At 43.3% G+C, this 26,799-nt stretch overlaps 1 protein-coding gene across 2 annotated transcripts in view; it reads left to right on the plus strand.

Annotated features, from left to right (window-relative positions):
- ACSBG1 (acyl-CoA synthetase bubblegum family member 1) overlaps positions 1-26,799 on the plus strand; it is a 155,822-nt gene that overhangs the window by 75,743 nt on the left and 53,280 nt on the right. For both annotated transcript variants that reach the window (XM_075345498.1, XM_075345499.1), the window contains 2 exons: positions 141-229; positions 24,868-24,988. In XM_075345498.1, coding sequence (XP_075201613.1) covers positions 141-229; positions 24,868-24,988 — 210 coding nt within the window. The remainder of the gene's footprint in view (positions 1-140; positions 230-24,867; positions 24,989-26,799) is intronic.

A 26,799-nucleotide genomic window follows, 5' to 3' on the forward strand; every position in this document is an offset into this window, starting at 1 on the left:
TTCTATTTTGCTCAATGCATTTTGAATCCTCCTTCATAAATATATATAACCTTCAACAACCTCTGCATTTTAGAGTTTAATGTGTATGATCCCATGTGACAGTATCTGCCTTACTAGCCATTTATATTTTCTATTTGCAGCTGGGATTGAAGAAATTTTATAGCGTCGGTATTCTTGGCTTTAATTCACCAGAATGGTTTATTTCAGCGATTGGAACAGTGTTTGCTGGGTAAGTACCATCATAACTCTCACAGGATGCACAGCAATGATGGTCAACAGTACTGCAGGAACAGTGTTCAGCCGATTTATCAACAGGCATGGTACACTGTGTGTACAAATATTACTCAGTTTGTATTTTTAATGAATCATTTTATTTATGAACAACTGCAGTTTTGTCGTTCAGTCCAAAAGGTTAAAGGGGTTAAGTTTATAGTCACTCTGTGACCCTCTATGCGACTGCACACTTAAGAATCCTCACATTGCACGCACTGTGCACTGTGCACTTTGAAGATCCGCCAGAATGCTGGAAAATGGCAGTCACGTGGCCCAGAGTATGCGATATACATGCTCCTGGCCAGAATCTGATTGAGGGGTAGTGGCCTCATTCAATATATTTTCATTGAGTGAGGCTGCGCCCCTCTAGACGAAATGTGGCAGGAATGTATATATATATATATTGCATATTCATGGCCACAAGACCGCTGCTCCTTGCTCTGGCATCAGAGAATCCTTGCAGTGCATGTGACAATTCACAAGTCCGTAGTCATATAGAGGGACACATAGAGAGACTGCAGACTTCTAGATTTAAACCGGTCAACCACTTTAAGAAATCTGAATATTTAAAAAAATAAAAGTAAGGTTTTGTCTTTCTTAGAAAAATATCTATATTACGCAACTAAATAAAAAAACATACATTTTAGAGTGTTTAGTTTGTTTCTTTTTTATGTTACCAAATTTGAATCTCCTTTCTATTTTCTTTTTTTCTTTCTAGTTTTTTTCTACTCAAAGAAAATAGATTCAGAGAAACACACACACAAAGTATAGTTTTCTGTGTTGTTTTTTTTTATTTTTTCACACACCTCACACACGCTACACAATGTCCCACAGATAGGTTCCTGGGGGGGTCACATGTGGGGGGCTTTCCACTATGTAGACACATTAGGGGCTCTTCAAACAAAACATGGCGTCTGCTAATGATGCCAGACAATTTTGCATTTGAAAATTCAAATGGCGCTTTTTGCCTTCTGAGCTCTGACAACCTAAACAGTGGTTCCCCCCCCCCCATATGGGGTATCAGAATACTGAGGAGAAATTCCCAACACATTTTGATCCATTTTATCCTGTTGCCCTTGTGAAGATGAAAAATAAAGACTAAGAGAACATTTTTTGTGGTAAAAAAAATTTTTACATCATTTTCCTGGTGCAACTTATAAAATTCACTGATGTATCTGGGGGTTTAAAGTGCTAAGTACACATCTACATAGGTTACTGGGGGGGTCTAGCTTCTAAATTAGGGTCACTTGTGGGAGGTTTCCACTATTAGGCACTTCAGGGGGTCTCCAAACGTGACATGGCATCTGCTAATGACTCCAGCTAATTTTGCTTTCAAAAATTCAAATGGCACTCGTAGCATTCTGATTGATTTCCACCACATATTAGGTATCAGCGTACTCCACAGAGATTGCTCAATAAACTTTATGGTGCATGTTTTTCCTGATACCCTTGTAAAAAAAAAAAATCTACCTGGTTGAATTGTTACAATTTTGTGGTAAAAAAGTTTTTTTTTATTTTCATGGCTCAACGTTATCAACTTCTGTGAAGCCCCCAGGGGTTCAAAGTGCTTACCAAACATCTAGATACATTTCTTAAGGGCTCTAGTTTCCAAAATGGGGTCACTTGTGGGGGAACTCCATTGGTTAGGCACCTCAGGGGGTCTCCAAACGCAACATTGAGTCCGCTAATGATTCCAGCCACTTTTGCAGTCAGTGCGCATGACCCTGGAATTTGGGTCATGCGCACTATTTCAGTTTGAAGCCAGGATGCGTACACCTGGCTTCATAGTGTGCATGACCCAAACTCTGGGGTCATGCGCACTGAGCCGAAATCCCTCATTGGACGCAAAGGCAGCGGAGAGGTGAGTGAGATCATCCTCTGATGCTGCGCATTCATTAGCATGTTTGCACACCCACAGGGGTGTACTAACATGCTAATGGAGCCAACTGGCAAGAGGAACTAACGCCTAGGGGATTACTGCCCTCACTCATTAGCATACGGTAAAAGATCTTTAGAAATACTTTTCCTAAGGATCCCTTTATCTATGCTAGTATATACAGGGAAGGTTAGGCAAGGATTAGCAATATGCAGCCACAACTGCTCCTGGTTCTGGGTGCATATTTCACCTGACAGGTTCCATTTAATGACAACTGTATGACAATGCACAGAATAAAACATGATAGGATTTAACAAGACCAGATAAGTAATGGACAGGATTTCATACAGAACTAAGTGACAAGCTATAGTCAAGAGAATGACACTAGAAAGTTGTGTAAATATCAGTAACTTCCTGCTGACATCTAAACCTGTAAGATTAAATTATAAACAAAAGTCGCCATTTCTAATCGTCTCGCAAAATGTGCAAAAACACACTTAGATGTAGATGTTTTTTCATGAACATGAATAGTATACGAACATCATTCCATAATCCAGAGCAGAGTTCCTTCCTGCGAGCAGGTCACGTTCTGGCAGGCTCAAGCCATCCTCGTAGTATATGCCCTTGTACAATATTTGTCCTGCCTCGATGACCGCAGCAGTTTGCCAGGGATGCCGAGAACCCGACCTTGATTATCAGCAGATTGTCTAGCCAGCTGATGATGAGCCAACTCGGTTAAAGAGGATAAAAAAGACTTGTCAGCTCTTCTGACAACTGTTTTAGTCAATAATTCTATTTTTCAATAAAAAATTCTGTAATATCTTTTCATAGGACTGTGCATTGTGCCATTCCTCTTTAGGCCCCGTCACACGCTACGATATATCTAACGATATGTCGTCGGGGTCACGGAATTTGTGATGCACATCCGGCATCGTTAGAGATGTTGTGGCTTGTGACACCTCCGAACGACTGTTAACGAGCAAAAATACTCACCTTATTGTTGCTCGTTGACACGTCGTTCATTTTTATAATGTCGTTCCTCCTTCTGCCGGTTGTTCGTCGTTCCTGAGGCAGCACACATCACTACCTGTGACACCCCGGGAAAGACGAACACAGCTTACCTGCGGCCGACGGCAATGAGGAAAGAAGTAGGTGGGCGGGGTGTTCCGGCCGCTCATCTCCGCAACTCCGCTTCTATTAGGCGGCCGCTGTATGACGTCGCTGTGACGCCGAACATCCCACCCCCTTCAGGAAGAAGATGTTCGCCGCCCACACAACGTCGTTAGGGAAGTAAGTACGTGTGACAGGGGTTAACGACATTGTGCGCCACAGGCAACGAATTGACCGTGACGCACAAACGATGAAGGCGGGTGCGATCGCTCATGCGTGGGTTAGGAAGTATCTCTTTAATCAATGTTAAACTTTTCATAAAAAAGTATAACAGATGAGTGTTACAACAAAGTGTTAAATACAAATTCATTTATATACATGCAAGAAAAAACTCCAAGCGATGTACAGTATCCTTTAGTCATGTGACATATACACCCCTCAACAACGAAACTGCGAAGGAAATATTGTGGCATTATGGAAATCACAGAATCAATAGACATGTTAATGATGAACGAGTGGTAACAACATTTTTCAAAGCCTGTAGATTTATTCAGTATCAAGTATGAGTGTCTTGTGCAGAAACACACACACTTTCATGCCTTGTCATGCTATCAGTGACGTTATTAAAGAGAATTTGACAGCATAGAGCAGCATAATGTAAGGACAGAGATCCTGTTTCCAGTAGTATGTCACTTACTAACCTGTGTAGAGTAGTTTCAATACAATCAGTGTTTTATCAGCAGGAGATCATCACTATATCACACAGAGTTTTGCAGAAACTTCGCTGACTGTCATGGCGGCTTTGGGCTCTGTTCAAATTGTAGATTTTGAACCCTCCGCCCGATGGTATCTCTGGTGTCTGGGATCAACACAGGCAGACTCGGATGTCGACCTGCTGTGTGCTGATTCATAGGCAGGCTGGCAAGAGTTAATCTCTGTTGGTCTGCTTGCTCCTTTGGTCACATGTTGTGGGAGGTCTATCACATCTGCTCCCCTCCTATTTATGCTGGTTGAAATCTTACACCCATGACAGCTATAGTTTGTTCTATGTTGGTCTGAGAGGTGTGATGTCCAAGAATTGCTTGTGAAAGTTGTGCTCATTGCTTGTTGTGAAGTTTACCTCTATTGTTTTGTCGCTTCCTCCTTGCTCTTGTTTTTCCTCCTGAACCTCTTATTGCCTTTACCTTTGTGTGTACATGCTGTTTGACAGAGTTTTGATTTTGCCCTGTCTGTCTTTTTCTGTGGATTTCATCACAATCCTGTCCTGTCCCTACCTGGGGGAATTTTAAGGGGGAATCAGATCAAGACTGGTCAGGAGCAGAGCCGGGAAGAAGACTCAAGCATCTCCCCCATCAGGAGTATCACTGAGGTTAGGGATAGCATAGGGCCCCCTAGCTTGAGGGACAGCCTAGGAGGCCCGATCCCCCGCTATCCCATAGTAATTGTGACACACTACAGGACTCATTGTCTCCTGCCATGTAGTTGTGTAACCCCACCCCAATCACTGGTAGACAGCTCTTTGCCAGTATATAGTGTACACAGAAAGCTGCTAATTAGTGGAGTGAGAGGGGTTACACAGAGCTCAGCATTCTAAACATTGCTAGATCTTCAGCTGAGAAAACAGTGATTTTATTAAAACTGCAACAACCATTATATTACTATAATGTTTGGTGCAGTTTTGATAAAATCCCTGTTTTCTCAGCTGAAAATCTAGCAATATTTAGAATGCTGAGCTCTGTGTAACCCCTCTCACTCCACTAATTGGCAGCTTTCTGCGTATACTATCGCTGGAATCAGGGTCTCTGCCCCCACATTATGTGACTCTCAGGTAACATAGTAAATATTTGGTGGCAGATTCAATTGTTGTGTGAGGAATGTTCTGTCATGCCTAATGTACTTGGGTACGCAAATCATCAAAATCCGAAGCTGGCATCTCTCTTTGCAATTGACAGCTAATGACGTCTTAGCTGTGTTTGATGATAGACAAATCTGGACACAAAGCAGGCCATGGTAGCTTGTTTAGTCCTTGCAAGCTGCTCATAGTAGCAATATCAACATGTGGAAATGTAGAAGGTTGAGTTTCATATGGCCAAACATAGTTCCAAAGAGATGACAAGTACACCCACGTAAATAACAATTATTTATTACAGATAATTCACATATAAATAGGGGTACTGTTATTAGAAAAAGCTGGATTCATAAAATACAAAACAGTGAAGGATTAAAGAACAAACAGAGAAACCCTTCCAGGGACCCAGACAGCATTAGTAAATATTCTATATAGGCAGACATACTGCACAACCCATGGGGTAAAGTCTCATTCATGAGGCCCACCAAAGGGTATAACACACAGAGAAGCCCATAGGTTGTGCATAATTTAGAGCAACTGCTTACCCATATTAAATGTCTATATAGTAGCCGTGTCCAAGGTCCGGTAAGGAGAGGGAGAAACGCCCCGACGCGTTTCGCTTGTGGTGCTTCCTCGGGGGGCGATGTGACCCAATGTGATGCGTCCCAGGTATATATACCCACCTTAATTGTCTTCAGATAGCCGCCGTCTAAGTGCCGCATGCGCTGTGACTACGCCCGCACCACGCGCGTCACTTCCGGGTCTCCCGGCGGAAGTGACGTTCACAATGGGAACGTCACTTCCTACCGTTCGGAGCACCTCAGTGCGCGCGCGTCTGCAGGCAGCACAGGGCATGCGAAGCCCGCGCGGCCATCTTAAGTGGTGGTAAAGTCCCCATGTAAATAGCGGGTTTTTGCCCATAGTGTGGAGAGGATATTATGTCATCGTCAATGCACGTAAAGTACGCGCGGCCATCTTATGTGCTGGTAAAGTCCGGATATTAATATAGGGATTTGCCCATAGTGTAAAGAGAAAATCACGTCATAGTCAGGTGGAAAGAAGAAAGTATTATAAATATCTTAGGTGTAAAGATGCTAGCCACCATTCTACGGTGATACCCACAGTGGGGAAAACCAATAGGGAATATATAGAGAAATAGTAATAATAATAAAGACCCCCCGGGGTCCACCACATGTCCCCACCCACTACAAAAGATAAAAGGACATAATACGTGCCCGTGTTTAAAGCCCTGGCACCAGCACCAGAATGTAGAGTTTCATCCACAATGGCCTGAGATCACGCAATCCATACATGGAATTTACATAAATCAATTGCCGATCCCAGGTCATAGAGACATATCCACTCTCGCATGCCAGTACCACAGCAAAAGTCAGGCGCAATGAATCAGGGACATGAGGGTGGATCCAAGGGGGAACACTGGGACAATAGACATTCCTATATAAAACAATGTCATCACACGGAAGATGACCCAGTAACATGGACCAAGAAATCCCATGTAGTGACATACAGCGTACTAGATATCCCATATAATCCATAAACTAGATATCCCATATAATCCAAGAAGTAACATATATTATAACAGATGTCCCCATTCACAAGAAATAGGTAAATTTATTTCACATTAGCTTATAATACTATCTATCTCAATAAACACTATTATATCACAGTGCAATTATACAATTTGAACAGTATAGACATAAATATATGCTGTCAGGAAGGGGAATCCATAATCTTGACCATGGATGGCATAGGTGAGATGAGATTCAGTGTCCCCGCATCATATGATCCAGTATGGCAGGGCAATCAACGCATATAGGCATACAGGGAAACAGCCTTATGGGTCACGTCTCAGAAAAAGGAGAGAAAAAAGAAGGGAATTAAAATCACAATAAATTAAAAAACAGCGGGACACAAAAGAGTGAACCGCTACCAGAGAGACAGTTGCGAATCTATAAAAATGAGGAGAAACTCATTTTCTCATTCAAACCAGAGGGTGATAAGGTGCCCAGGCGCACTATCCAGTTGCATTCACGCTGAGACAGCATCTTGGTGTAGTCACCGCCTCTAGTCCCCAGGTGAACGACATCAATACCCCTGACTCTAAATTCCTTGGGATTACACCCATGTTCCAGTTTGTGATGTCGGGGCAGAGTCTTCATCTGGGGATCATCAAGACCGATGTCCACGGCAGCCAAGATGCCCCTCACATGCTCACGTGTGCGGAACCTCAATTCACGAGTGGTGAGGCCCACGTAGATTTTACCACAGCCACATGTGGCGTAGTATATAACATTGCATGTTCGGCACGTAATATGATGTTTTATTGTGAATTCAGTATTGCCATCAGCTGATAGGAAAGAGGATGCCCTTACCATATTGCGACACGCAATGCAAGAGCCGCATGGGAAGAATCCTTTTAAGGGTTCCCCCCCACCAAAAATACGGGGTATACTAGCCACATAGTGGCTCTGAACCAATTTGTCACGTAAGTTGGGTGCACGCCGAGAGGTCACTAGGGGAGTAGGTGGTAATAAATCCCCAATGGATGGATCCATTTTCAGAACACCCCAATGACGTCTAAGTACTGTACACATCTCCTGCCAACGATCATTAAAAGTAGAAATGAAACGTACGGGCGGAAAAGACTCTTCCTTCTGTTTAGGTTTAGGTACCAGAAGGTCAGTGCGTACTGCCTGCCGCGCACGTCCAAAACCACGGCGCACACTCCTCCCACTATAACCTCTGGATGTAAATCTCTCCTGGAGATCTAGGGCCTGCTCCTTAAAGAGGGCATCGGTGGAACATACCCTCTTTGCCCTCAAATATTGCCCAATAGGGATTGCAGAGATCGTGGAGGGAGTGTGCGCCGAGGATGCATGCAGGAGGCTATTGACCGACGTTTTTTTACGACATATGGTTGTTTGGATCGAGCAGTCGGGATGCACCATGATACGAATATCCAAAAAATCTATTGTTTTCTTATCACAATTAAAAGTAAGTTTAATGTTAGAGTCATTCAAGTTTAAATCATGAATAAATAATGAAAAATCAGAAAAAGTGCCCTTCCAAAAAATCAAAATGTCATCAATAAAATGGAGCCAGCACTGCGCCTGGGACACGGCGGGCACGCCCTCGCCGAAAACCTCCCTCTCCCAGTAGCCCAGAAAGAGGTTTGCGTACGAGGGCGCGCACGCCGCGCCCATCGCAGTGCCACGCTCCTGTAGAAAAAAACGATCTTTAAACAAAAAATAATTGTGAGTCAAAATAAATGAAAGTAACTCCAAAATTAATTCGACCAATGGTGCATCCAGACTGCTCATCTCCAAAAAGAATCTCACCACCCGCAGTCCATGCTCGTGTTTTATCGAGGAGTAGAGAGATTCCACATCTACTGTGGCCAGAATGACGTCAGGGTCCACAAAGATCCCATCGATCTGCCGCAGGACGTCCATGGTGTCCCTGACATAGGAGGGCAAAGTCTGAACCAAAGGATGCAGGTAATATTCAATGAACCTGCAAACCGGTTCAGACAGCCCCCCAATGCCAGAGACAATGGGACGCCCCGGGGGGACCAGGGGATCTTTGTGGACTTTAGGTAATAAATAAAAAGTAGGAATCTTGGGGTTCTTTACTAATAGTCCATCCATGATTTTTTGGGGATGATCCCTTTTTGAAAGGCCAAATCAATAATTTTTAAAAAGATCCGCCATGTAGTTATTCGTCGGGTTAGAGGCTAAGGAGGAATATGATGATCTGTCCCTCAACTGTCTAAAGGCTTCCCGTTCGTACATCTTAACGGGCCAGAGCACCACGTTCCCCCCTTTGTCTGCTGGTTTAATAACCACCTCAGGCAGATTACTCAGTTCTCTAAGAGCTCTCCTCTGCCCAGCCGTCAGATTATCCCCCCTCCTACCACTGCCTTCCAAGGTCTTAAGATCATTGGCTACCAACTTGTGGAAGATCTCAACGGCCGGGCATAGGGAGAAAGGGGGAAAGGTGGTCGACCTCGGGTAGATGGATTTTGGGAAACTGCCCTTATTGACAGAGGGGGAGGGATCCTCCAACTCCTCCAAGATGGCCAATGCCTCACTCTCCGACACACCTACATTGGCTCTATGTATGTCCTTATTTGCGTGCAATTTTTGTAAAACCAGCTTACGTGAGAATAGGTTCAGATCCTTCAATGCTGTGAAGTAGTTGAAGGGACTATTGGGAACAAAAGACAGCCCCAATTCCAACACCTCAATTTGGGGCCCAGTGAGTGTAATACTTGAGAGATTAATTACCTCCAAGCTGTTACTTTTGTTCCTACTCTTCTTCTCAAGGGGTTCAGGAGGAGTAATCTTCCTCTTTGTAGCGGCCACTACAGATTGCTTCATTTTATTGGGATTCCACTTACTAACAAAGGGAGTCACGAAGCCTCTCCTTTCAGATCCATCCTCATCCATAGATGAAAGAGAGGACACAGACGCAGATCTGATTTGATTGGAGAATTGAGAGGGTTTCCTCCTCTTTTGGGAGTGTTTCCATTTATATACAAAGTTGCTGCGGTAGTCTCCCATGTCACGCTTATGTTTTTTAGTTTTAGCTTCAATTATATCTTTCTCCCATTTGGTGAATGATTTCTCCAAATCAGTATTTAATTTCTTAAGGGAATCCTCAGATAATTTAACAGAGAGGTCTTTTCTGAAATCCTCAATGTCGCCCTCTAGTTTGGAGAGTGTTCTGTCATTCATTTTGATCATCAGCTCCATGAAGTCCCTTGAACATTTAGTGGCCAGTTCCTCCCACTCCCCCTTAATGTCCTCATCTTCTACATTGAAGGAGGGGAACACCTGGACTCTCAGCCCTCTTGGTATAAGTCCTTTAGCTAGGTAGCGTTCCATGAACGCCTTGTTCCACCATACTCTGGTTTTATGGTTTAATGCAAATTTTAATTTTTCAATAGAGCTATCTGTCTCTCTGGAATTCTGTATATCAACATTCTCTGGTTCTTCACCAAACACTTGTTCCAATTTGTTTTGCCACGTGCTTTCACGCGCTATGTCCATCTGTCCCTTAGAAAATGCTGTGGATACACACAGTATATAAGTTAATGAACAAATAGATAGGGTAACAGATGGATATTCAATGCAAAATAAAGGGCCACTCAAAATAGCAATGAGGAAATGTAGAAGGTTGAGTTTCATATGGCCAAACATAGTTCCAAAGAGATGACAAGTACACCCACGTAAATAACAATTATTTATTACAGATAATTCACATATAAATAGGGGTACTGTTATTAGAAAAAGCTGGATTCATAAAATACAAAACAGTGAAGGATTAAAGAACAAACAGAGAAACCCTTCCAGGGACCCAGACAGCATTAGTAAATATTCTATATAGGCAGACATACTGCACAACCCATGGGGTAAAGTCTCATTCATGAGGCCCACCAAAGGGTATAACACACAGAGAAGCCCATAGGTTGTGCATAATTTAGAGCAACTGCTTACCCATATTAAATGTCTATATAGTAGCCGTGTCCAAGGTCCGGTAAGGAGAGGGAGAAACGCCCCGACGCGTTTCGCTTGTGGTGCTTCCTCGGGGGGCGATGTGACCCAATGTGATGCGTCCCAGGTATATATACCCACCTTAATTGTCTTCAGATAGCCGCCGTCTAAGTGCCGCATGCGCTGTGACTACGCCCGCACCACGTGCGTCACTTCCGGGTCTCCCGGCGGAAGTGACGTTCACAATGGGAACGTCACTTCCTACCGTTCGGAGCACCTCAGTGCGCGCGCGTCTGCAGGCAGCACAGGGCATGCGAAGCCCGCGCGGCCATCTTAAGTGGTGGTAAAGTCCCCATGTAAATAGCGGGTTTTTGCCCATAGTGTGGAGAGGATATTATGTCATCGTCAATGCACGTAAAGTACGTGCGGCCATCTTATGTGCTGGTAAAGTCCGGATATTAATATAGGGATTTGCCCATAGTGTAAAGAGAAAATCACGTCATAGTCAGGTGGAAAGAAGAAAGTATTATAAATATCTTAGGTGTAAAGATGCTAGCCACCATTCTACGGTGATACCCACAGTGGGGAAAACCAATAGGGAATATATGGGAAGAGAAATAGTAATAATAATAAAGACCCCCCGGGGTCCACCACATGTCCCCACCCACTACAAAAGATAAAAGGACATAATACGTGCCCGTGTTTAAAGCCCTGGCACCAGCACCAGAATGTAGAGTTTCATCCACAATGGCCTGAGATCACGCAATCCATACATGGAATTTACATAAATCAATTGCCGATCCCAGGTCATAGAGACATATCCACTCTCGCATGCCAGTACCACAGCAAAAGTCAGGCGCAATGAATCAGGGACATGAGGGTGGATCACAATGGCCTGAGATCACGCAATCCATACATGGAATTTACATAAATCAATTGCTGATCCCAGGTCATAGAGACATATCCACTCTCGCATGCCAGTACCACAGCAAAAGTCAGGCGCAATGAATCAGGGACATGAGGGTGGATACCACAGCAAAAGTCAGGCGCAATGAATCAGGGACATGAGGGTGGATACAGCAAAAGTCAGGCGCAATGAATCAGGGACATGAGGGTGGATGCAGCAAAAGTCAGGCGCAATGAATCAGGGACATGAGGGTGGATACAGCAAAAGTCAGGCGCAATGAATCAGGGACATGAGGGTGGATGTGGGTATCACCGTAGAATGGTGGCTAGCATCTTTACACCTAAGATATTTATAATACTTTCTTCTTTCCACCTGACTATGACGTGATTTTCTCTTTACACTATGGGCAAATCCCTATATTAATATCCGGACTTTACCAGCACATAAGATGGCCGCGCGTACTTTACGTGCATTGACGATGACATAATATCCTCTCCACACTATGGGCAAAAACTCGCTATTTACATGGGGACTTTACCACCACTTAAGATGGCCGCGCGAGCTTCGCATGCCCTGTGCTGCCTGCAGACGCGCGCGCACTGAGGTGCTCCGAACGGTAGGAAGTGACGTTCCCATTGTGAACGTCACTTCCGCCGGGAGACCCGGAAGTGACGCGCGTGGTGCGGGCGTAGTCACAGCGCATGCGGCACTTAGACGGCGGCTATCTGAAGACAATTAAGGTGGGTATATATACCTGGGACGCATCACATTGGGTCACATCGCCCCCCGAGGAAGCACCACAAGCGAAACGCGTCGGGGCGTTTCTCCCTCTCCTTACCGGACCTTGGACACGGCTACTATATAGACATTTAATATGGGTAAGCAGTTGCTCTAAATTATGCACAACCTATGGGCTTCTCTGTGTGTTATACCCTTTGGTGGGCCTCATGAATGAGACTTTACCCCATGGGTTGTGCAGTATGTCTGCCTATATAGAATATTTACTAATGCTGTCTGGGTCCCTGGAAGGGTTTCTCTGTTTGTTCTTTAATCCTTCACTGTTTTGTATTTTATGAATCCAGCTTTTTCTAATAACAGTACCCCTATTTATATGTGAATTATCTGTAATAAATAATTGTTATTTACGTGGGTGTACTTGTCATCTCTTTGGAACTATGTTTGGCCATATGAAACTCAACCTTCTACATTTCCTCATTGCTATTTTGAGTGGCCCTTTATTTTGCATTGAATATCCATCTGTTACCCTATCTATTTGTTCATTAACTTATATACTGTGTGTATCCACAGCATTTTCTAAGGGACAGATGGACATAGCGCGTGAAAGCACGTGGCAAAACAAATTGGAACAAGTGTTTGGTGAAGAACCAGAGAATGTTGATATACAGAATTCCAGAGAGACAGATAGCTCTATTGAAAAATTAAAATTTGCATTAAACCATAAAACCAGAGTATGGTGGAACAAGGCGTTCATGGAACGCTACCTAGCTAAAGGACTTATACCAAGAGGGCTGAGAGTCCAGGTGTTCCCCTCCTTCAATGTAGAAGATGAGGACATTAAGGGGGAGTGGGAGGAACTGGCCACTAAATGTTCAAGGGGCTTCATGGGGCTGTTGATCAAAATGAATGACAGAACACTCTCCAAACTAGAGGGCGACATTGAGGATTTCAGAAAAGACCTCTCTGTTAAATTATCTGAGGATTCCCTTAAGAAATTAAATACTGATTTGGAGAAATCATTCACCAAATGGGAGAAAGATATAATTGAAGCTAAAACTAAAAAATATAAGCGTGACATGGGAGACTACCGCAGCAACTTTGTATATAAATGGAAACACTCCCAAAAGAGGAGGAAACCCTCTCAATTCTCCAATCAAATCAGATCTGCGTCTGTGTCCTCTCATTCCTCTATGGATGAGGACGGATCTGAAAGGATAGGCTTCGTGACTCCCTTTGTTAGTAAGTGGAATCCCAATAAAATGAAGCAATCTGTAGTGGCCGCTACAAAGAGGAAGATTACTCCTCCTGAACCCCTTGAGAAGAAGAGTAGGAACAAAAGTAACAGCTTGGAGGTAATTAATCTCTCAAGTATTACACTCACTGGGCCCCAAATTGAGGTGTTGGAATTGGGGCTGTCTTTTGTTCCCAATAGTCCCTTCAACTACTTCACAGCATTGAAGGATCTGAACCTATTCTCACGTAAGCTGGTTTTACAAAAATTGCACGCAAATAAGGACATACATAGAGCCAATGTAGGTGTGTCGGAGAGTGAGGCATTGGCCATCTTGGAGGAGTTGGAGGATCCCTCCCCCTCTGTCAGTAAGGGCAGTTTCCCAAAATCCATCTACCCGAGGTCGACCACCTTTCCCCCTTTCTCCCTATGCCCGGCCGTTGAGATCTTCCACAAGTTGGTAGCCAATGATCTTAAGACCTTGGAAGGCAGTGGTAGGAGGAGGGATAATCTGACGGCTGGGCAGAGGAGAGCTCTTAGAGAACTGAGTAATCTGCCTGAGGTGGTTATTAAACCAGCAGACAAAGGGGGGAACGTGGTGCTCTGGCCCGTTAAGATGTACGAACGGGAAGCCTTTAGACAGTTGAGGGACAGATCATCATATTCCTCCTTAGCCTCTAACCCGACGAATAACTACATGGCGGATCTTTTTAAAATTATTGATTTGGCCTTTCAAAAAGGGATCATCCCCAAAAAAATCATGGATGGACTATTAGTAAAGAACCCCAAGATTCCTACTTTTTATTTATTACCTAAAGTCCACAAAGATCCCCTGGTCCCCCCGGGGCGTCCCATTGTCTCTGGCATTGGGGGGCTGTCTGAACCGGTTTGCAGGTTCATTGAATATTACCTGCATCCTTTGGTTCAGACTTTGCCCTCCTATATCAGGGACACCATGGACGTCCTGCGGCAGATCGATGGGATCTTTGTGGACCCTGACGTCATTCTGGCCACAGTAGATGTGGAATCTCTCTACTCCTCGATAAAACACGAGCATGGACTGCGGGCGGTGAGATTCTTTTTGGAGATGAGCAGTCTGGATGCACCATTGGTCGAATTAATTTTGGAGTTACTTTCATTTATTTTGACTCACAATTATTTTTTGTTTAAAGATCGTTTTTTTCTACAGGAGCGTGGCACTGCGATGGGCGCAGCGTGCGCGCCCTCGTACGCAAACCTCTTTCTGGGCTACTGGGAGAGGGAGGTTTTCGGCGAGGGCGTGCCCGCCGTGTCCCAGGCGCAGTGCTGGCTCCGTTTTATTGATGACATTTTGATTTTTTGGAAGGGCACTTTTTCTGATTTTTCATTATTTATTCATGATTTAAACTTGAATGACTCTAACATTAAACTTACTTTTAATTGTGATAAGAAAACAATAGATTTTTTGGATATTCGTATCATGGTGCATCCCGACTGCTCGATCCAAACAACCATATGTCGTAAAAAAACGTCAGTCAATAGCCTCCTGCATGCATCCTCGGCGCACACTCCCTCCACGATCTCTGCAATCCCTATTGGGCAATATTTGAGGGCAAAGAGGGTATGTTCCACCGATGCCCTCTTTAAGGAGCAGGCCCTAGATCTCCAGGAGAGATTTACATCCAGAGGTTATAGTGGGAGGAGTGTGCGCCGTGGTTTTGAACGTGCGCGGCAGGCAGTACGCACTGACCTTCTGGTACCTAAACCTAAACAGAAGGAAGAGTCTTTTCCGCCCGTACGTTTCATTTCTACTTTTAATGATCGTTGGCAGGAGATGTGTACAGTACTTAGACGTCATTGGGGTGTTCTGAAAATGGATCCATCCATTGGGGATTTATTACAACCTACTCCCCTAGTGACCTCTCGGCGTGCACCCAACTTACGTGACAAATTGGTTCAGAGCCACTATGTGGCTAGTATACCCCGTATTTTTGGTGGGGGGGAACCCTTAAAAGGATTCTTCCCATGCGGCTCTTGGATTGCGTGTCGCAATATGGTAAGGGCATCCTCTTTCCTATCAGCTGATGGCAATACTGAATTCACAATAAAACATCATATTACGTGCCGAACATGCAATGTTATATACTACGCCACATGTGGCTGTGGTAAAATCTACGTGGGCCTCACCACTCGTGAATTGAGGTTCCGCACACGTGAGCATGTGAGGGGCATCTTGGCTGCCGTGGACATCGGTCTTGATGATCCCCAGATGAAGACTCTGCCCCGACATCACAAACTGGAACATGGGTGTAATCCCAAGGAATTTAGAGTCAGGGGTATTGATGTCGTTCACCTGGGGACTAGAGGCGGTGACTACACCAAGATGCTGTCTCAGCGTGAATGCAACTGGATAGTGCGCCTGGGCACCTTATCACCCTCTGGTTTGAATGAGAAAATGAGTTTCTCCTCATTTTTATAGATTCGCAACTGTCTCTCTGGTAGCGGTTCACTCTTTTGTGTCCCGCTGTTTTTTAATTTATTGTGATTTTAATTCCCTTCTTTTTTCTCTCCTTTTTCTGAGACGTGACCCATAAGGCTGTTTCCCTGTATGCCTATATGCGTTGATTGCCCTGCCATACTGGATCATATGATGCGGGGACACTGAATCTCATCTCACCTATGCCATCCATGGTCAAGATTATGGATTCCCCTTCCTGACAGCATATATTTATGTCTATACTGTTCAAATTGTATAATTGCACTGTGATATAATAGTGTTTATTGAGATAGATAGTATTATAAGCTAATGTGAAATAAATTTACCTATTTCTTGTGAATGGGGACATCTGTTATAATATATGTTACTTCTTGGATTATATGGGATATCTAGTTTATGGATTATATGGGATATCTAGTACGCTGTATGTCACTACATGGGATTTCTTGGTCCATGTTACTGGGTCATCTTCCGTGTGATGACATTGTTTTGTATAGGAATGTCTATTGTCCCAGTGTTCCCCCTTGGATCCACCCTCATGTCCCTGATTCATTGCGCCTGACTTTTGCTGTGGTACTGGCATGCGAGAGTGGATATGTCTCTATGACCTGGGATCGGCAATTGATTTATGTAAATTCCATGTATGGATTGCGTGATCTCAGGCCATTGTGGATGAAACTCTACATTCTGGTGCTGGTGCCAGGGCTTTAAACACGGGCACGTATTATGTCCTTTTATCTTTTGTAGTGGGTGGGGACATGTGGTGGACCCCGGGGGGGTCTTTATTATTATTACTATTTCTCTTCCCATATATTCCCTATTGGTTTTCCCCACTGTGGGTATCACCGTAGAATGGTGGCTAGCATCTTTACACCTAAGATATTTATAATACTTTCTTCTTTCCACCTGACTATGACGTGATTTTCTCTTTACACTATGGGCAAATCCCTATATTAATATCCGGACTTTACCAGCACATAAGATGGCCGCGCGTACTTTACGTGCATTGACGATGACATAATATCCTCTCCACACTATGGGCAAAAACCCGCTATTTACATGGGGACTTTACCACCACTTAAGATGGCCGCGCGGGCTTCGCATGCCCTGTGCTGCCTGCAGACGCGCGCGCACTGAGGTGCTCCGAACGGTAGGAAGTGACGTTCCCATTGTGAACGTCACTTCCGCCGGGAGACCCGGAAGTGACGCGCGTGGTGCGGGCGTAGTCACAGCGCATGCGGCACTTAGACGGCGGCTATCTGAAGACAATTAAAGTGGGTATATATACCTGGGACGCATCACATTGGGTCACATCGCCCCCCGAGGAAGCACCACAAGCGAAACGCGTCGGGGCGTTTCTCCCTCTCCTTACCGGACCTTGGACACGGCTACTATATAGACATTTAATATGGGTAAGCAGTTGCTCTAAATTATGCACAACCTATGGGCTTCTCTGTGTGTTATACCCTTTGGTGGGCCTCATGAATGAGACTTTACCCCATGGGTTGTGCAGTATGTCTGCCTATATAGAATATTTACTAATGCTGTCTGGGTCCCTGGAAGGGTTTCTCTGTTTGTTCTTTAATCCTTCACTGTTTTGTATTTTATGAATCCAGCTTTTTCTAATAACAGTACCCCTATTTATATGTGAATTATCTGTAATAAATAATTGTTATTTACGTGGGTGTACTTGTCATCTCTTTGGAACTATGTTTGGCCATATGAAACTCAACCTTCTACATTTCCTCATTGCTATTTTGAGTGGCCCTTTATTTTGCATTGAATATCCATCTGTTACCCAATCTATTTGTTCAATATAAACATGTGGATTGACATTGTTGTATTGAAAACCGATCATGGGATACTTAAGAATTGGCCGTATGACTGGTTCCACGATCAAATCAATGTAACACTGCAGTTAGTATTCCTGGAATGAAGGCTAGAGGGGTCGGTCTGGCTACCATCTCAGCCCAAAGTATAATCAGGGAGCACGGATTATGATTTGTCAGTGTGGTCTCCAGACAAATCTTCAGCTCTTATTACAACTAAGTAGTGTATGAAGCTGTGTTCCTGAAGGAGATGACATCTGGCATGTCAGTCCCCCAGGACTTATATTGATAATGGAGCACCCCACGGGGCATTGGGAATACTAGTCACTGGGCCGGTGAAGGGTCAGGGGGTTGTCACGGGCGGCCCTGTCTGGTTTCGTGACCCCGAGGTGTCCACAAAAAGGAGATGGATGATGGATAGTGGGATGAAGGGGTTGAGGATGTTGGGAGTTGTCTCGTGACACCACCTGTAGTATGTGGCCAGGGATTAGCCGTCGCTGCAGGTGATATCCTCTGGGGCGGATGGTATCACAGCCAGTATGGTTCAGCTCCCCACAGGTAGAGCTAGGCCCCAGGGAGGATGATGGGGCGGTGGTGACCACAAGGAAGGGCGGACTCAGTAGTTGCAGTTCAAGGTTTTTACTCACTGTCCAGTTGTTGCCCTGGGAGTACCGGTCTCTGCCGTGATGGGCCCCAGCCAATCCCGGATAATTCGGAGGTTACCACCGATGTTCCCACTGTGTGTCCTTTCTGGTTGGGGTCCCTCCAATCCCGTGAATGGAATGTGGAATGGGCTGCAGAAGTTTCCTGCACTCTCTGCAGACCCTGGAATCCCCGGTAGCTGTAAAGAGCCTGGCTGAGCTGTTTGCTCCAAGCCACGGGTCTTGTGGTGTTCAGGAACTAGATGGTGATGCCTGGACCGAGGTCCTGACCATGCTCCTCACCCAAACCTGTGCCCAGGATAACTGCTCTAGTGTGTAGATGCTCCTTCCCTTTCCCCAAGTGGTGCCCGCCCCCCCCCCAGGTGGTTGTCCTAGTGACCGGGAAAGTCCCATGCTTCGTGATGGCCACCCCCCCTATTTATCCCAGGCCATCCCCCAGTGGTAAAGCACCTAACTGTGTGTGGTTTGTGAATGTGAGAGACACCAGTGAATAACCTCTTCCTTACTCGGGATCAGTACTGTGTCTTAAGTGAAATGCAGTACCCTGTAGCGACTGAATCCTCAGGGGCGCCACAATAACCTATCCTAAAGATAGGTCATCAAAATAAAGGTAGAGGATAATCCCATTAATCACTTCTGAAATATACAGTAAGAGCAGTACTAACTTTTTTTAAAGTGAACTGTCAGGTGCAGTATGCACCCAGAACCACGGACAGTTCTGGCTGTATATTGCTAATCCCTGCCTAACCATCCCTGTATACAGTGGCATAGATAAAGAGATCTTTAGAAAAAGTATTTCTAAAGATCGTTTCTTATATGCTAATGAGGCCCACGCCTAGTCGTAAGAGCGTGAGTTTCCTTGGCTAGCCGGCTCACATAGCATGTTAGCACGCCCCTGTGGATATAATAACATGCTAATGAATGCGCAGCTTCACCGCACATACTTCACTCTTCATGGCAGCTGGTGGAGGATGGATGCGCGCTTCGCATGATCCGGAGTACCTGGGAGTTCTGGTCATGCACACTGTACCTCACTGAAGCTGGGAAACTTACAACCAGCATCAATTTAGTGTGCATGATCGGACGATCATGCACACTAAATTGATGCTGGTTGTAAGTTTCCCAGCTTCAGTGAGGTACAGTGTGCATGACCAGAACTCCCGGGTACTCCGGATCATGCGCAGTGCGCATCCATCTTCCACCAGCCGTCATCAAGAGTGAGGTATGTGCGGCGTCGCATGTTAGTACGTCCACAGGGGCTGTGCTTACATGCTAAGGGGACCGACTAGCCAAGGGAACTCATGCTCTTGCGACTAGTCACTGGCCTCATTAGCATATAATAAACCATCTTTAGAAATACTGTTTCTAAAGATTCCTTTATCTATGCTAGTGTATACAGGGACAGTTAGGCAGGGATTAGCAATATACACCCAGAACTGCTCGTGGCTCTGGGTGCATAGTATACCTGACAGGTTCCCTCTAAGGGACAAGTGTGATGAACTCAACTCTTGGTGTTAAACTAAACCTGATTATTAATTTAATAGACATGATAATCATGTTTAAGGGAAACTTGATGACTAAAAGGGGCTTGAATGTGGATGTGAGAAGTTTTTACCTATTTTGTATGGTTGTTGTCAATATAAACTTCTGAATCCTGCAAAACAGCTTTAGATTCATTTACAAAGAAGAAACTTTCTTCCTGGTCCATGGCACATTTTTCTGGCTACTTTAATGGTCAAATACACAATGAAATATAAATTATCAAGTCACTTCCACAAGTATCTGGATTTATTTAGGATAACAACAAACATCCTTTGAATTCTGCTTTTATCACAATTTATTCTAAGCACATGATAAATACAAGCTCACCTGGAGCGCTTTCTTTTTTATAGTCCTTTCTACTGTTTTTGGTTACTATCATAATAAGTTAGCGTTTCATTGCTCAGCAACCTGCAGGACTTGTGCCCTTGTAAAACTAAAACTCCCAGCATGCCATGAAGCTGGGGAGTTCGGCAGATTGCTGAACCCTGCCCTACAGCTATGGGATGGAATGCTGCCTGTTTGGTTATGTGATGATGGCTATAACCAATATGTATAACTTGAAGTATGTTAAAGGGTTATTGCAATGTTCAAAAATGGGTATTATTAGATAATGCTTCTAATTTTGCAATTTACTGCATCTTAAAATTTTTGGATGTTCTTGACATACCCGTGTTTCTCAGAAAATTAAACCAGGTCTTATAAATATAAATAAATCATATTGCATTCTGAAACATCAACATAACCCTGTGTGTAACACGTGTGTCTGTCTGTCTGTATATCTATCTATCTATCTGCTATCTACACACACACACACACACACACACACACACACACACACACACACACACACACACGCGCGTGCGCGCGCTTGTCTCCTCTTCAGCTTCAGACTCCTGCAATTAAGAGACCTTTGGTCACATGATGTGATGTCACAAAGGTCCTTAAGCAGTCCTATCATCAGAATATAAACGCTGGAGCCATAGGTGAGTGGAGGCCCTGTGATATTGCTCAGTTTGCTCTCCTTCTTCCTAATGCCAGTCTTTCTCCTGTTCAGTTCTTTTAAAGACCTTTGATGACTTCACAGTGATGTGACCAAAGGTCTCTGCAATTAAGAGACTTTTGGTCACATCACTGTGAAGTCATCAAATGTCTTTAAACAATCTTAACCTCAGAATATAAATGTTGCTGTCTCTAAGAGAGCTGCAGCCCTGAGAAATTGCAGTTTGACTCCCTCTAACGCTGGCACTGACTGTAATTCGTTCTTTTTGCAGTAGGGTTTATATTTCAGGTCAACTCCAAAACTCCTGTAAAATCATGCTAGGGATTATTTTTGGGGTAGGTCTTATTTTGGGGTAAATAACACTTTTGTTTTGTATACAGCTTGTTGCCTCGGAGGCCGACCACTACTGCTAGACAGCAGAACATGCGCAGTTCTTACAACTTCTTTTCTATTGAGGTTGTAAGCAATGTTTGGAAGCTATCTAGGATCCCTGGAATGGGCTGTTACCTCCTAACACCAACCAGCACAGTGCTTGCAAGTTAGCACCAGGACTGACAGATATCCACCTCAGCATTAATGTACTACTGGGAGGAATAAAGATAATGTACTCCCTCAGTAGATGCACTTTCAGTACTGCAGCCACACAGCTTTTGAATTTTATTACCTGCAGGTTAATATCATTTAGGGACATGACAGGTATCTTTAATTTTAAAGGAACCAGAAGGATATATTTATATATATATATATATATATATATATATATATATATATATATATATATATATATATATATAGTACAGACCAAACGTTTGGACACATCTTCTCATCTCTTCATCTCTAGAATAACTATTAAGAGGAGACCTTGTGCAGCAGGCCTTCATGGTAAAATTGCGGATAAGACACCACTGCTAAGGAAGGACAGGCAACAAGCAGAAGAGACTTGTTTGGGCTAAAGAACACGAGGAATGGACATTAGACCAGTGGAAATCTGTGCTTTGGTCTGATGAGTTCAAATTTGAGATCTTTGGATCCAACCACCGTGTCTTTGTAGAAAAGGTGAACGGATGGACTCTACATGGCTGGTTCCCACCGTGAAGCATAGTGAAGCATAGAGGAGGAGGTGTGATGGTGTGGGGGTGCTTTGCTGGTGACATTGTTGGGTATTTATTCAAAATTGAAGGCATACTAAACCAGCATGGCTACCACAGCATCTTGCAGCGGCATGCTATTCCATCCGGTTTGCGTTTAGTTAGACCATCATTTATTTTTCAACAGGACAATGACCCCAAACACACCTCCAGGCTGTGTAAGGGCTATTTGACTAAGAAGGAGAGTGATGTGGTGCTACGCCAGCTGACCTGGCATCCACAGTCACCAGACCTGAACCCAATCAAGATGGTTTGGGTGTCAACTGGACCACAGAGTGAAGGCTAAAGGGCCAACAAGTGCTAAGCATCTCTGGGAACTCCTTCAAGACTGTTGGAAGACCATTTCCGGTGACTACCTCTTGAAGCTCATCAATAGAATGCCAAGAGTGTGCAAAGTAGTAATGAAAGCAAAAGGTGGCTACTTTGAAGAACCTAGAATATAAGACATATTTTCAGTTGTTTCACACTATTTTAAGTATTTCATTCCACATGTTTTAATTCATAGTTTTGATGTCTTCAATGTGAATCCACAATTTTTAGAGTCATGAAAATAAAGAAAACTCTTTGAATGAGAAGGTTTGTCCAAACTTTTGGTCTGTACTGCATATATATATATATATATATATATATATATATATATACTGTATATATATGTGTATATATATATATATACTGTGTGTATGTATATATATATATATATATATATATATATATATACATACAGTGCCTTGCAAAAGTATCCGGCCCCTTTGAATTTTTCAACCTTTTCCCACGTTTCAGGGTTCAAACATAAAGATAAAAAATTTAAATTTTATGATGAAGAATCAACAACAAGTGGGGCAGAATTGTGAAGTTGAACGAAATGTATTGATTTTTTTAAACTTTTATAAAAAATAATAAACTGAAATGGGGCGTGCAATATTATTCAGCCCCTTTAAGATAATATATTGTAGCGCCACCTTTTGCTGCGAATACAGCTGCAAGTCGCTTGGGGTATGTCTCTATCAGTTTCACACATCGAGAGACTGAAATTTTTGTCTACTCTTCCTTTGCAAACAGCTCGAGCTCAGTGAGGTTGGATGGAGAGCGTTTGTGAACAGCAGTTTTCAGCTCTTTCCACAGATTCTCGATTGGATTCAGGTCTGGACTTTGAATTGGCCATTCTAACACCTGGATACATTTATTTGTGAACCATTCCATTGTAGATTTTGCTTTATGTTTTTGATCATTGACTTGTTGAAAGACAAATCTCCGTCCTAGTCTAAGGTCTTTTGCAGACTCCAACAGGTTTTCTTCAAGTATGGTTCTGTATTTGGCTCCATCCCTCTTACCATCAAATTTAACCATCTTCCCTGTCCCTGCAAAAGAAAAGCAGGCCCAAACCATGATGCTGCCACCACTATGTTTGACAGTGGGAATGGTGTGTTCAGGCTGATGAGCTGTGTTGCTTTTCCGCCAAACATATCGCTTGGCATTGTGCCCAAAAAGTTTGATTTTGGTTTCATCTGACCAGAGCACCTTCTTCCACATGTTTGGTGTGTCTCCCAGGTGGCTTGTGGCAAACTTTAAACAACACTTTTTATGGATATCTTTGAGAAATGGCTTTCTCCTTGCCACTTTTTCATAAAGGCCAGATTTGTACAGTATACAACTGATTGTTGTCCTATGGACAAACTCTCCCACCTCAGCTGTAGATCTCTGCAGTTAATCCAGAGTGATCATGGGCCTCTTGGCTGCATCCCTGATCAGTCTTCTCCTTGTTTGAGATTAAATTTTTGAGGGACGACCGGGTCTTGGTAGATTTGCAGTGGTATGATACTCCTTCCATTTCAATATGATCACTTACACAGTGCTTCTTGGGATGTTTAAAGTTGTGGAAATCTTTTTGTAACCAAATCCAGCTTTAAACTTCTCCACAACAGTATCACGGACCTGCCTGTTGTGTTCCTTGGTCTTCATGATGCTCTCTGTGCTTTAAACAGAACACAGAGTATCGCAGAGCAGGTGCATTTATACGGAGACTTGATTACACACAGATGGCTTATATTTATCATCATCAGTCATTTAGGACAACATTGGATCATTCAGAGATCCTCAATGAACTTCTGGAGTGAGTTTGCTGCACTGAAAGTAAAGTGGCAAAATAATATTGCACACCCCAATTTTCAGTTTATTCTTTTTTACAAAAGTTTAAAATAAGCAATACATTTCGTTCAACTTCACAATTGTGTCCCACTTGTTGTTGATTCTTCACCATTACATTAAACTTTTTATCTTTATGTTGAAAGCCTGAAATGTGGGAAAAGGTTGAATAATTCAAGGGGGCCGAATACATTTGCAAGGCACTGATTGAGATATATATATATATATATATATATATATATATATATACACACACACACAAATACACCACACAAACACTAGAGCTATTGTAAACCTTGATAAGTATCAGGGGCATTTAATATCCTCAGTGTCTTTCCTGCATACTAGAAAATATCATTTTATCGTGTCAGTAAATATATTTTATTTCGTAGGCCATTTTCCTACTATTTTATTATAACAAACATAAAAGGCTTATGCACATGCCAGAGATTTTAGAAGATTTTTTTATATGGCCATGCACGTGAGGGCCATAATGATTTGAAAAAAAAAAAAGCTTTAATGAATGCTGTTTCACATAGCTATAACTATTTCTTTTTTTATGCCTTAGGGGAATTACAACTGGGATTTATACAACTAACTCCCCTGAAGCGTGCCACTATGTTGCGAATGACTGCAGAGCCAATGTTATTGTGGTTGAAAATCACAAACAGTTGGAGAAGATTTTACAGGTAAACATTATTTTCTTGTTTCTTCATCCTATGCAGTTTAGCAAGGTCATTCCACCAAACTTTTAGAAACAGACAACAAATGTATAATTGGAGCAAATGTTTGCAAGAAACAGTGATAACACAAAGTATAAAAATACAGTTTTGGTTTGGTCACATGATTACGTTACATGTTACTGGACGCATTATTGTTCTGCAAAAAATGTAGCCTAAAATGATGACTGCCTCTATTGTAGCTATTTTAGAAGCAGTATTTGCCATTTCACAGATAGAAGAAGGCCCCTGTACAAGAATAGCATATGGGGCCCATTGTAGTCCAATAGCTCATTGTACAGTCATGGCCAAAAGTTTTGAGAATGCTACAAATATTAATTTTTACAAAGTCTACTGCTTACGTTTTTCTAATGGCAATTTGCATATACTCCAGAATGTCATAAAGAGTGATCAGCTTAACAGCAATTACTTGCAAAGTCAATATTGGCTAAGAAAATTAACTTTAACCCCCAAAACACATTTCAACATCATTGCATTCCTGCCTTAAAAGGATCAGCTAACATTGTTTTAGTGATTGTTCCATTAACACAGGTGTGGGTGTTGATGAGGACAGGGCTGGCGATCAATCAGTCATGATTAAGTAAGAATGACACCACTGGACACTTTAAAAGGAGACTGGTGCTTGGTATCATTGTTTCTCTTCAGTTATCCATGGTTATCTCTAAAGAAACACGTGCAGCCATCATTGCTCTGCACAAAAATGGCCTAACAGGGAACAGTATCGCAGCTACAAAGATTGCACCTCAGTCAACAATCTATCGCATCATCAAGACTTCAAGGAGAGAGCTTCCATTGTTGCCAAAAAGGCTCCAGGGCGCCCAAGAAGGACCAGCAAGTGCCAGGACCGTATCTTAAAACTGTTTCAGCTGCGGGATCGGACTACCAGCAATGGCAGCAGGCTGGTGTGAATGCTTCTGCACGCACTGTGAGGCGGAGACTGCTTGAGCAAGGCCTGGTTTCAAGGAGGGCAGCAAAGAAGCTACTTCTCTCCAGAAAAAACATCAGGGACCGACTGATATTCTGCAAAAGGTACAGGGAGTGGACTGCTGAGGACTGGGGTAAAGTCATTTTCTCAGATGAATCCCCTTTTCGATTGTTTGGGACATCTGGAAAACAGCTTCTTAGGAGAAGAAGAGGTGAGCGCTACCACCAGTCTTGTCTCATGCCAACTGTTAAGCATCCTGAAACGATTCATGTGTGGGGTTGCTTCTCAGCCAAGGGAATCGGCTCACTCACAGTCTTGCCTAAAAACACAGCCATGAATAAAGAATGGTACCAGAATGTCCTCCAAGAGCAACTTCTCCCAACTGTCCAAGAGCAGTTTGGCACCCAACAATGCCTTTTCCAGCATGATGGAGCACCTTGCCATAAAACAAAGGTGATCACTAAATGGCTCATGGAACAAAACATAGAGATTTTGCGTCGATGGCCTGGAAGCTCCCCAGATCTTAATCCCATTGAGAACTTGTGGGCAATCATCAAGACACATCGTGGACAAACAAAAACCAACAAATTCTGGCAAAATGCAAGCATTGCTTATGCAAGAATGGACAGCTATCAGTCAGGATTTGATCCAGAAGTTGATTGAGAGCGTGCCAGGGAGAATTGCAGAGGTCCTGAAGAAGGGTCAACAATGCAAATATTGACTTGCTGCATTAACTCATTCTAACTGTCAATATAACCTTTTGGTACGCATAATATGATTGCAATTATATTTCTGTATGTGATGTAAACATCAGACAAACACAATTAAAAACCAG

Source organism: Anomaloglossus baeobatrachus, chromosome 4 (genome assembly GCF_048569485.1).
Source record: "Anomaloglossus baeobatrachus isolate aAnoBae1 chromosome 4, aAnoBae1.hap1, whole genome shotgun sequence".
NCBI lineage: Eukaryota > Metazoa > Chordata > Amphibia > Anura > Aromobatidae > Anomaloglossus > Anomaloglossus baeobatrachus.